Source organism: Spea bombifrons, chromosome 3 (genome assembly GCF_027358695.1).
Source record: "Spea bombifrons isolate aSpeBom1 chromosome 3, aSpeBom1.2.pri, whole genome shotgun sequence".
NCBI lineage: Eukaryota > Metazoa > Chordata > Amphibia > Anura > Pelobatidae > Spea > Spea bombifrons.
In genome coordinates, this window is record NC_071089.1 from 74,357,016 (window position 1) to 74,370,640 (window position 13,625).

At 42.6% G+C, this 13,625-nt stretch overlaps 1 protein-coding gene across 2 annotated transcripts in view; it reads right to left on the minus strand.

Moving 5' to 3' along the window:
• Nucleotides 1–13,117, minus strand: part of SMAP1 (small ArfGAP 1) — a 118,330-nt gene extending 105,213 nt beyond the window's left edge. The window contains exon 1 of one of the 2 annotated variants that reach the window (XM_053461169.1): nucleotides 12,651–13,117. In XM_053461169.1, coding sequence (XP_053317144.1) covers nucleotides 12,651–12,768 — 118 coding nt within the window. In that variant the 5' untranslated portion in view covers nucleotides 12,769–13,117. The remainder of the gene's footprint in view (nucleotides 1–12,650) is intronic. The other variant, XM_053461170.1, reaches the window with a different exon arrangement.
• Between the last annotated feature and the right edge of the window lie 508 nt (nucleotides 13,118–13,625).

Consider the following 13,625-nt stretch of genomic DNA (forward strand, 5'->3'; position numbering starts at 1 on the left):
ACCTCTTGACATGCCAAGCACATCACGGAAATGAATCACCTTAAGGAAACTTGACGTGCCTGGCACGTCATAGGGTTAAACACACCCAACAGTCAATATTTATTAATTGAAGTAGTTAAGTTTTTGTTCTTTCAGCAAACACAAAAATATGTATGCTATATGTTATTGTTTTAGTTAAAAAGGTAGTTCCCCAAACATGAGTTATTAACCTTTCAAACCAAAACCAGCTGGGTCCATATGAAAAAACTTCTGTAGCTCACTCATCGCCATTCTCTTGTTTGTTCAGAATCGGATGTAATCGCAGCTTGGATAATTGGTTTACCAAAAATGTAAATCCTGCAATGGATGCAGCTACATGCTAGTAAAGAAGATCTACTTTACGCTGAATAAATTAAATTGACTTATAGAATCTGATTTAAAAAACAAGATACTTTTCTTGGGGCAATAAGGCAAATAATGAAATGTAGAGCAAAACTAAAGAACTTGCAGCCTTTTTTAAGGCTGATTGTAGTCCCTTAGCCACCAGAAGATTTTGCCTTGAGAAAGCACATCTCAAATAAAGATTAATAGAAGTCAGCGTGACAAAAGTACAGGGTTCAGAAATGTTAACTTTTTTATATCAACCACTCTGAGGCTGTTATCCAGTGAACTACAAAAATACTTTAAATGCTTCCATACCTTTCTTTTCTTCTTACCCCCTGCAGACTATAAACGGGAAAGCACCTTTATAGATTTCTGAAAGAGTAAAAAGTCTATATTTGAGGTTGTTAAACCCGTATTTCCAGAAAAATAAAATCCATGAAAAGATAGAAATTATAACACAAAAAGCTCTGGAGAGATAGATAGATATCTATCTATCTATCTAGAGCTGAAACAACTAATCGATAAAATCGATAATAATCGATTATGAAAATCGTTGGCAACGAATTTCATCATCGATTAATCGAATCTATTTTTATCGATTATAAAAAGAGGTTTTTTTCAGAGCAAATGCTCTGAAAAACTCCTCTCCTTATATAATCCGATCTCAAACAGAGATCGGATTATAACACCGGAATCCAGATCCCCCGCGACGCTGCAGGGGACCTGGATTCCCCTCACTGTCGGCCGGTCTCTCACTTCCGGCTCTCTCCCCCCTCCCATCTGCCTCCTCCCATACACCGCTCTGCCTCTCTACCCGGCTCCATTGCTGACCGGCACTTTCCCTGCAGCTTCATAGAAGCCACAGTGTAAGTGAAGGGCAGTAATGGAGGCTGTCTGTGCGATGCAGACACTCACAGGCTGACAGAGAATCATCCTCTCTGTCAGCCGGTGGGGATCTGCATCGCACAGACAGCCTCCGTTATTCACCTTCACTTACACTGTGGCTTCTATGAAGCTGCAGGGAAAGTGCCGGTCAGCAACGAAGCCGGGTAGAGAGGCAGAGCGGTGTATGGGAGGGGGGAGGAGTCAGAGGGTGTATGGGAGCCACCCTCCCATACACCACTCTGGCTCCTCCCCCTCCCATACGCCACTCTGCCTCTCTACCCGGCTCCCTGATGTCTTTTGAACCCCGTTGCTGAGGAGGCAGAGTGGAGTATGGGAGGGGGGAGGAGGCAAAGTGATGTATGAGGGGGGAGGCAAAGTGATGTATGGGAGGGGGAGGAGGCAGAGTGGAGTATGGGAGGGGGAGGAGGCAGGGTGGAGTATGGGAGGGGGGGAGCCAAAATGAGGTATGGGAGGGGGAGGAGCCAGAGTGGTATGGGAGGGGAGGAGCCAAAGTGATGTATGAGAGGGGGAGAAGCCAAAGTGATGTATGGGAGGGGGAGGAGGCAGAGTGGAGTATGGGAGGGGGGAGGAGGCAGAGTGGAGTATGGGGGGGAGCCAAAATGAGGTATGGGAGGGGGAGGAGGCAGAGTGGTGTATGGGAGGGGGGAGGAGGCAAAGTGGTATATGGGAGGGGGAGGAGCCAGAGTGGTGTATGGGAGGGGGAGGAGGCAAAGTGGTATATGGGAGGGGGAGGAGCCAAAGTGATGTATGAGAGGGGGGAGCCAAAGTGATGTATGGGAGGGGGAGGAGCCAGAGTGGTGTATGGGAGGGGGAAGGAGACAAAGTGGTATATGGGAGGGGGAGGAGCCAAAGTGATGTATGGGGGGCAAAGTGATGTATGGGAGGGGGCGGAGCCAGAGTAGAGTATGGGAGGGGAAGGAGCCAGAGTGGTGTATGGGTGAGTTATAGTGATGTATGGGGGGTATTATGAATTTCAGGGTATATAGGGGGTATAAGGCATATCGATATTAGGCATATCAGTGGGGCATAAAATATATCTGGGGGTAAAAGGTATATCAGGGGGCTCAGTGGCATATAGGGGGTATAAGGCATATTGATATTAGGCATATCAGTGGGGCATAAAACATATCTGGGGATAAAAGGTATATCAGGGGGCTCAGTTACATATCTCTGGCATATAAGGAGTATCAGGGGGCACAGTGGAATCTGGCATATAAGAGGTATAAGGCATATATGGGGGCAGAGTGGCAAGCTGGGGGTCTGATGTGCATAACCGGGGGCAGTTTGGTAAATAAAAAAAATTAAACAAGGCTTTTTTCTCATAGTTTTTATTAAATATGAAAAATAGTTAACATATGAATTAATATTTACTAATAACTTTGTATTAAAACCTAGTTTGAGAAACACCGTGTTTGGGTTCTTGTAGCTTTTATTATTATGTCAGTAAAATAAGAAGGTGAAAAAAGAGAGGCCATTGCAATAAAGAGATGAAAGTGTAAATTGTAGGTTTTTTATTACATTATCTTAAATTGAAAAATTGAATTTTTTTATCCGATTAATCGAAAAAATAATCGGCCAACTAATCGATTATTAAAATAATCGTTAGTTGCAGCCCTATATCTATCTATATATATATATCTCAATCTATCAGTTTGTGTGAATCAAATAGTTTTCTTATTATTGGTAGAGATAGATACACAAAATTCTAAATATTCCTAACACCACAAATATATGCTCGCCTGAAACAATCAGGGCTCGATAAACCCCAAATCACCCTGGCAACTAACTACTAAGGTGCCTAAGGCTCGCCGTGTAGTAGAAACAAACCAGTTCATGTGTCCAGCAGCCAGTTCTATTGAGAGCTAGTTTACCAGTATGTGCACCTTCTGGTGGCAAGCACTCTGAGCGATCACGTGACACACAGATTAATGTAAAGAAAAAAAAATGCTGCATCTCCGACAACCAATAAAAACACTCGATCAGCAGTAAAATTTGATTGATTTTATATAACAGTTAACAGGCCTGACCTGATAAATACTGGCAATAGCAACTGTCAAACAGAAAGCTGATGCAGCTTCCACAACTGTTTATCCTTTTATAAAATCCAGCAAGCCTGTAAGATTAACCTAAATAAAAAGAACCCTAGAGGATCCCAAATAAAACAGGTGATTTAAAAACATATTTCAGGTTCAAACAGATTATAGTATCAACACATTTTACCGTTTAGGTATGTGATGGCTAAAAAAAAATAAATTCTCACAAGGCAGTAAAGAATATGAATCACCACTAGATGGCACCCATGAGCTGTAAATGAAAGTGCTGCCCAGTAATTCACCCAAACGCTGGGTTCATGGTGGTATTTTGTCACACTGCATTTTTACTACATGCATGTGTCCATTTAATGGGCAATTTTCTACTCTCACCACTGCCTCTACAACAACTACCATAAACCATACAACAGAGAAGTCTAGAGCCCATTCAGCCAAAAGAGCATTAGCGAGGTCAGACAGTGATGTTGGATGAGAAGGCCTGGCTTGCCATCGACGTTCCAATTCAACCCAAAAAGGTATTCAATGGAGTTAAGGCCGCTCAAGTTCCTCCACACCAGGCTCATCGAAACATGATTGTATGATCCTTGCTTTTATGTAGGGTTGCAACTAATGATTATTTTCATAGTTGTTTTTTTGGCTGATCATTTTTTCGATTAATCAGATAAAAACTATGCAATTTTTGTTTAAAATAATTTGATGAACAAACTGGGTGTTCAAAACAGAATAAAAAAAATTAAATTTACATTAACAAGTGTCATTGTACACAACACTTATCTCTCTCACAATGGCATTTCTCTAATTGCCTTCTGATTTTGCTATGACATAAAAATAAGCTACATTTTACAAGAACCCAAGCACAATATTTCACAAACTAGGTTTTAATAGTAATCATGTAAACTTTTTTCATATTTAATTAAACAAATGATTGAGAAATGAATTTGTTTACTTTTACTTGCCAACCTGCCCCCAAGTTAAGCACATCTGACCCCACACTTGCCACTCAGCCCCCCCATATGCCACTATACCTTGAGAACAGCCCAAGACTGTTATCCCTCCCCCACTATGCATTCCATTAGGCAGAGTTCTCCCGGTATCTGCCATGCCAGATTCGTCCATCAGACTTCTAGACAGTGGAGCGCGATTCATCACACAAGAACACATTTCCACTGAGTCCAGCACCACGAAAGCCAGCACTTGGCCAACATAGTGATGGTTGGCCTGTGTGCCAGTGCTTGGCCATGGAAACCCATTTCATTGTCCTTGATACACAGTGCTTGGGCTGACGCTACTTCCAGAGGCAGTGTGGAACTCTGTAATGAGCGATTCTACAAGGACAGGCAATTTTTTTCACACACGCGCTACACGCTACACGCTTCAGCGCCCGGCGGCCCTGCTCTGTGAGTGGGTCTACTGCTTTGTGGGTGAGCGACCAACTCCTGCACCCTTCTACTTCACAATAACAGCACTTACAGAGGACCAGGGAAGATCTAGCAAGGAGGATACGTCGCAAAGGTGGCATCCTATGACAGATGCCACTTTAAAGTCACTGAGCTCTTCAGCAGGACATTCTACTGCCAACATCTATGCATATAGCCGACGACGTGCTTGGTGTTATACATCTGATGGGTGCGGCTAAAACATGGAATGCATATTAATGTGTCCACAGAGTACTTTACTATGTATTATTTTTTTGGAGGGAGGTCCATTAACTGCAGAATCTCCTTGCACTTTCACTGGGAGTGCAAATGTGGAAAACTAAGCATTGTGTCCCACACCTGAGGTAATGGAATACAAATTATTGGGTTTTAAATACCACTGCATTAAACTGCTGTTATCGCCCTGCGAGCCAAAGGTTATCTGCCCTGCAGACAAATGAATAAGGTCATTAGTGTGTGTGATATCGCCATAGTGGAAAGAGCTTTAAGGACATTGGACTAGGCTTATCAGCATTATTATTTGCAGACAAAATGACTGGCATACAATAATCCAGAAAGAAACCTCTGGGACAAGGAGTTTGGGGGGGGGGGAATCGGATTTTCACAAAACATTACATGCATATTTTCCCATACGGTGTGATTTAAGCGTATACTGCATTTTTCTGGTAAAGCCTAATGCATATAGGTGTAGAGAATATTTGGTACTATAGATGGGTGTTGCACTTGATATTTCATCATCTGATAATGGCTCTCAAATGTTTCTGAATACAGCAATGTATAGTCATGGAGTAAAATATTAAATAAGGTAATTATAGTACCACCATATACCGAAACAGGATCTAAAGCACAGTCAGTTGTAAAATGCACACAGACAGGCAGCGGTGACAGCAATAGATTCCTAGGGGTGTAATATTTTGACAGCTGCCAAAAAATAAGAAAGAAAAAGTCCTGACTTGAACCCAAACACTACTTATGTCACGTTCGCACCTACAGGGGTATTTAAAACACGAGGAACTGTTTGCATACACTGGTAGAGCCTGCCTATTGTTGGCATTAATGTGAATGTTGACTGCGCCAGACACAAAAGTAACATCTTTAGAAGTGTTGCCTAGTAACAGGAGTTGGAGAACGGCTCGATTTCATTTTAGGGAATAGCGAAGCACACCACGACGCTGTGTTACCGACAACTGCCCGCACCGCCGACCTTCCATCAGCCCATGTGTCGGCAGAGGTGAGCTTCAGCTTAGTAGCCCTGGGGACAAATCAAAGTAAAAGAGCAGTCGAGCCCTGGGGACCAAAGCCAAGTTAGATACTGGAAGAAACAGGAAGATTACGCAAAATGTCACAAATGCAGATTCATTGACGGGATTAAAAACAGAGGTTGCAGTCAGCTCCTCGGAATTACTGCTACAAGGCTGTGCAGGGGAGAGGTTTCATGGATTCGTGAATAAAACGCAGACAACAGCATGAGCAGCGTCCTCGCTAAGAGTCAAGCCGCACAGAGTCTGCTCTGCCCCCCCAATGGTTAATGACGGCTGCAGAAAGTGCAGACATTTGTTGGGAAATCAGAGGATAGTTTCACATAATTAATCCCTCGGGGGTCTGATAACATTTTCTTTCTAAGTCTCTGGACCTGCGGTTTCTGCAGCATTACACCACGTGTAATAATCATATTTACTAATGTCCCTCCTCACCTTCACAAAAATGTATTAAGAGAATGTATACAGATATTCCAAAACACACAAATGTTAATAATCCTTGTTCCTGCTTTAGCTGCGGGATTAGCCACATGCATGTTTACATTCTCCCACTATTCCAGCCTAAACCATTTCTGCTGGGAGGCTGTTCCACTTATCTACCATCCCTAAAGTTCCTTAAATTACATCTAAACCTCAAACCCTCTTGTTCTAACACTTCTCCTCCTTTGAATTAAATCCCCCTCATGTACTTTGCTAAAAGTATTTAAATGTTTCCATCGCATGCGCTCTCTCTCTTCTCCAAGATATACACATTGAGCTGTTAACGCAGTGTATATGGCAACAGCCTATGAGAGCCTGCGTTAAACTTCAACATGACTAAAGAATGGTTTCTGGGAACGCTTTGTAATTCTAGGAGTGATTGTAACATGGCATTTAGTTACAGAGTTGGTTAACATTTTGTAGATTAGGTGGAACTACACCTTTACATTGAAGTTGTCCCTTAAACTGTACGTTAATAAAGATCCTTATTTCTAATTCTATTTGCCTTATTAATAAGGCCTGGTACACTGTCACAAGAATGAAAAAACAGTAAACCCTGTACCTTAATCATTTAATCCTTTGGTGCATCATTTTTGTCCTTGAATATGAGCAGCATCCCTGACTTGGCTTTGCAAAAAGGCTTTTTAAAGAGAATAAAGAAAAACCCATCAAAGACTAGTGTAAGGTTTTTGCGGCGAGTCTAGACACCGTATTAACTTACTTTGCCCTGCTTTCTCATGCAAAACACCGTAACACGTACTACCACCACCAGTCCGGGGAGAGTTACAGCTAGCAGGAAAACCGTGATAAATATTACAAGAAGGCATTCAATCATGTAGGTTTCTGGAACAGAGCTTTAGGGAAAATCAGTTATTGTGATCACTGCACTGGCCATTACTAGGAGAGCCGAGAAGAAACCAGTTGTCCAAACAGCTTCAGTACATGAGAAAGCAACTGCTAAAGTCCGGAGGGTGTAAATCTGCAAATTAACAGGCTAGCGAACCATTGTGTTCATCCGGCAATCCTGAATTTGGACGTAAAAGGCAAATATGCATTGGGTTGGGTGACCACATGTCCCAGCACAATCCCGCAATGGGACCTCATCACACGGGAAGGGCCGGCTCTCAAAACCTTCATGAAAATGTTTAATTTTCGACCTTCTTTTACCAATGGCTGGTACTGCGCCATGTGCAGATAGTTTGATCTAATACTCTAGCAGGGCCATGGGGTTGGGATTCTGTGAGCACGCAGCTATTAATAACATGCAGGAAGTTCTGGCATATTAATAACTAGTTAAGCGCTACTGAACTCGTGCCAGATACACAGCATACAGAAAGCAGTTATAGTAAACCGGATACAGGTGCATCGATACTAAACCCGCCTTTGCTGTGGATATTACTAAATACGATGAACAGAGATGCTGTCGTGTACAGTAGAAACATACTTAGCCCCGTCTATGGATCATTTTGATAGCAGACACTTCCTGGCACCCCTTCAAAGATGGCAGAATAAATACATGAACAGCAAAAGCCGAGTGTCTGACACACAATTCTAGTAGCCATCGGCTATTTGGCCCATATTATACATATATACATACACATATACACACACACCCACCCCAAAGGCAGCTAGGGACACTACAGCCATCAATATGCACTTTGTCCCTTTAAATTTACATTGCACCCTTTCACCTCAAATGCAAGGGTGTTTATATACTTGCCAACAGCCCGTTCCAGCGTTGCCTCAGCAAGGGTTGGGGAGCCATAGCCCCCCCCCCCGAGACTGCCCTGTGTACATGCACCAAAATGACTCCCATTGATATTAATGGGATTGTGTTCTTGCCACCGATTAGCTGACCAGGCAGCCAATTAGTGGTGCAAGTAATCAGATCACGGAGGTGGCACAAGGGCTAGTGCTTCCTAAAGCAAGGTTGGTTTTTGTTTCTAAACACCAAACATGTTAAAGAATGCCTATTAAACTCCTACTTTAATATGCACTGTGCTCTGGTAAGGCAGTCTGGGACATTGAACTGCCCCTTTAAAGCACTAACATTATGGTGGTACCTTTGTAAATAAATGCTCTAGGATTTACTGACCACACAGTGATCGTGAAGGCAACACAAAGCACTCATTTGTAAGGAACACCTATCCACAGTGACGCTCCACACCACCTAATTAGTGGTCACATAAAACTGTTCTAGCACACAGCTAATTAAAAATACACAATTATGGCTTGCAGAAAAGTTGGCTAAAAAGTGAATTCACATGTTTGAAATCACACCAACAAAAATAGCCTGAAAAATTAAAGCAGTCTAGAGATTGCAGAGATACGCAGGCGTCTCCTACCCATACCCCTAACCTGTACACGCAGGTCATCGTATGGAAAGCGGATACATTCCAACATAAATTCCAGAGGTTTTAGCGATACAATCTCAAAAAAAAAAAAAAAGTTTCTCTTAGGCTCTTGCAATGCACCAATGCTTCATGCCATTTTATATTCATCTATATGGACATCTTTGGCTAAAAAGGACCTTCTGAGAACTTAGTTGCATTTATGTAATAGAATATACAGCAACGTACCGAAGAGTAGATTCTTCTTTTCCCCAATGAAATGTGTGTATTATATACACGTAACATTAAGCTCAGTACTAAAGAGCTAATTTGTAAAACCCTGAACAGAAAGAGGCCTCCAAATGTAACTTAGCACTTTGCTATTAACCGAGATGGCTTCAGAAACAGGAGTAACCATGAGTGTCCACGTGCCATAACCAAACTAACTGGTTTGTTGGGGACGCAGCCAAGCTCACAGCTAGAAACACGACTTCCTGCTATGGAACATAGAGCTACGCAAGGTAACCATGCACTGACCGGACACACGCCCAGCATTAATAATTATATATATAAAAATAAAATAACCGTTTACAAGACTTTGGAACTTAAATAAGAAATCAGACCTAAGACATAAGGGTTAGAAGCACAGGTCTACCTTATAAACAAGCCATCACTCCTAGAAGGTCCTTACTCCGGGGTGTTTGTCGACTAAAGACCCGTGGTGTTGACATTCTCACTACACTATCATTATGGACTAGCACTGGCAAGTTTCTCCAGACATAAAGGCTGACCTAGTCTTGGCTAATGGATGAGGAGACTTTAAAGACATATCACAAACTTAAATCTGGTTCCCCTGCAGCAGAAGCTCCCTAGGGCTAGAACTTCATAAGGTACGGTGACACAAAGGAGCCGAAGCACAACTTACCTGTGACCCCCCCCCCCATCAACTCTTTATTATTCCTTTAGTTCTACCAGTTTTAAGGTTTTATTATTCTCTATGGATGTGCTCTCTTTGGGCTGCTAAATAATACGATCCTAAACAAGTATGGCCATCTTGCCAAGTAACTGGGAGGCAGTTTTCACAACACCTAGAGAAGTAGTCATGTTTACTATGATATGGCTTCTTAAATCAGGGGGCTCAGCACTGAAATATATCCTTAAAAAATAATTCCTGAATATCACACTGAATCTTAAACAAAACCTAGTTTAATAATAAACCACGAAGAACACTGGTTCTGCTCTTTGTTTTTCACAAGCCAGGAACATGAAATAGTAATGTCCTGTTGCCGCAGATAAAACAAGAGTCTGATATTTTATTCAGTGCTTTTACAAGGATTCATTCCAGAAACCAGAATGATCATTATGAACCGCAAGACATACGAGAGAATGTGAATGCATCGCAAACAAAAACACCTTCCCGCCAAACTGCAGATCTCAGGGTTTGTTGTGATGAGGCTCTCTCCCAAAGATGCCCACCAAGGGGAAATACTAAGCTAGCGGAATTAAGATGTGCTCAGCAACCGCTGACAGTACAGGTCACATAGGATTTCATAAAGTTTTCCCAAACAGAAAAGAAAAACATTTCTTGCTTCCCTGGACTGTCTGCGACACATTAACGTACAATAAGAATTATCTGCTGAAAACGTACATTACATTCAAGGCCTTGTCTGCATTTGCTTTTTTATTGATCTTGGACTCAAGCGTCCACTGGTGGAAAGTCAAGTTCACTGTTGCCACTCAATCTATCCTTACTGAGGACTACCAAAACATTCATTGAACATGGGTGGCAGCCATTGCCATTATTGTAAAGCCAAAGTTACAAATTCACAGAAGACCCAGTGAATCAGATCACAACATCCCTGTGATCATTCAATGACACTCAATTCCTAATGAGGTTACCACAAGCTGCAACAACACCAGGAACACAGTATGCTGAGTAAATTAAACATTGATATGCATTAGATGTGTTTTCAAACTCATTTATCTAATGTGACTAAGAATTATACTCCCTTCAAAAGGAAGGGGAGATCTTAGAAAGTTTTTTTTGTGGAGCATGTAGACCAAAGACATAAGGCCCAGAATAGTTTAACTTTTCTATCACTTAAAGCTTGCTAGCTAGTGGGCATTGCGTGCATTGACATTCCTATTAAAAGTGCTTTCACAATGGCTTGTTAATTGACATTGAGGTCATTAGATTATAGAGCTGAAGACCTTAATGAAAAACATCGTGAACGCATTTGGATCACAGAACTTGCTCGGCTGGGAAACATTCCAGTGACTCGTACATATTGTAATTGTGATGCATGCGAAAAACTTGGGACTTCCATGTACAAAGATGTATTTGCTAGGCAGGGTGCTGCCATTAGTGTGTCCTCATCTATGTACTTTCATGACAGCGATGACTATTTCAGTATCGGCATCTCGTGGCTTACATTTCATACGAGTGGGGGATCTTTATCTGAAGGTGAAAGAAGGCACAGTCGGCAGCACAAACTCTTTATGGAAAACCTATTGCTATGAAAGTATTAATGAACAGACACACTGTTTAAACAGCAGTTTGGAACATATAAAACGGACCATCTAATATACTTGCTGTATTTCTGTTCATAGTGATTAAGCTACATTTTCTATCAAGTCAAACAAAACATTTATATTACTTATTTAGTAACGTGCACAAAGAAAACCTGTGGCTGGTTATACATGTGGACTCGCACACTTATCATTGGTGTGTTGTATGTGCCATAACACCCGACTACTATAAACGGTCGTGTGGTATTCAGTGGGAATTTCATGTATAGAAACCCATCGCAGATCTGCCCAGACCCTACTATACGTATTCAATATAAATCCACAGCAATGAATGGAATTGCCCGGGCGCTGCCAAACACACCGATTGTTCTCCAAGAGGAAGTAACCAGACAGCAAAGCCAAGGGATTTCACAGATTTAGCAGCAAAGCTTTTATAGCTTGCAATTGTTTAAAGCAGTCTGTCGCTGTACCGTCTATAAACAATACTATGTACAATGGGCATCACAAAGAAGAAAGAAAAGGAGTTATACGCTATAATTAGCTGATCATGTTTGCAGGGCTAGTGTGTGTATATATTATATATACACACACATTTATTGGGAAAACTACCATTGCTATGCGTGTGTATAATGACTGAATCGCTAGAGAAAGCAGTCTGGTTAAAATTTGTGTTATTAACATTAACCCTTTTTCCCATCCCCATCTTTTAGATGTGCCTGTTACCTACACCTGTCATTTAAGCATTATCATCTTTTAGGTAGTGCAAACAGTTTCTGTGGCGCTTCTTAAATACATATATTCAAGGAGTAAAACAAAACTAGAAATGACAGACTAAGAGGAGCGGGTATGTTAGATGAAGAGGGCTCTGCTCCCAAGCTTGCCATCATATTACAGTTTTGCCAGCTATGGCGTCACTCTGAAATATATAATTTGGGTCATCTTACTAAAGAAAAAACTAACAGAATTTGCAGGAGAGCTGCAGTTTCACTTTTCATTACGAAGGTCCACGTAAACTTGGGCTGACCAAGAAAACTGGCTGGCCCTATGTACTACTTGGTCAAACCAGTGGCATTTCTTCAAGTTCTCCTCACCCATTAAATTATACATCATACAGGGCCGGCTCAAGCCCTCTCGCTGGAGAAACTGGCCAGCGTCGGCCCTTCGTAATGAAGTTATTTCCATGGTTCCCATAAGTGCAGAAGCTGTATTATCCATTTAGATGCCACAGGAGTCCCATCACCCGAAGATGACGGGGCTGTCATCTATGTTACCGTCCCAGGGAGCACAGTGGCTTACCTTTGGCTTCGCAGTCAGCACAGTATTTGTTGTCCTCCTCCCGTAACATCTTGGACAGGATGGCCTGGTGCTGCTCATTCTGCTTCTGGGCCTTTTCCCTCTCTGACCGAGTCGTCATTACTGCTGTGAATTAAGCTGCCGGATCACACCTCTAGATCTCTATACGGAGAAAGCAGGGTATAGAATCAGGATGCCAAAACAGGCTGAAGCTGTATGTTATCTGCTGGAAGCCTACACTGTGAAGACGGGAGCAGTATCTGTGCGCATATATTACCTACACAGGCTCACGGCGAGTAGTATAGATGGGCTGCCGAGTTCTTAGGACTTGTAGAACCGGCCCGGACTCAATGGCTGAACGGTGTATGACTTCAAACGCCGGCGGTGACAGGAGACAGGGCGCTCTCTTTCGGGAGTTGAGGTCCTCGGTTTAAAAGCGTGCGGTATATAGGGGCATAAAACGTACAGGGAGCTGTGTCACCACAGACGAGCAGCCAGGGGTGTAGAGGTTTATACAGCTCCCTCCGTTCACTCCAGCCTCACTAGTCTCTAGAATACACACGACACTTCCGAGAACCGGGTCGGTGACGCACTTATGCCCCCTGCAAACAGCCAATAGCGTCCCGAGGAGTATGTTGTCGTCACTCACCTCTGCCCCACTTTCGTCCCGCCCTTTCCGGTGCCTCGGCTAGCTGATTTTCCCATGCTTCGGGATTCAGACACCTATTGGCTCTTGCAGTGAGAGGGTGGGCAGGACTCAGTGCTACAGGTGATTCGTGTGCTCGCCAGCTGACAGGTGTAGTATAGGAGGTGGAGCGCAGCTTTGGTGATGACGCTCTGGGCGCACCTTTACGATGTGAATGACGGGGGTGGACGGGCTATATATAAATATATGTGTTCTATAGGCGTATACTGTGATCATGCGCTTATATAGACATACAAACATATAATACATAAATATATGTATATATATATATA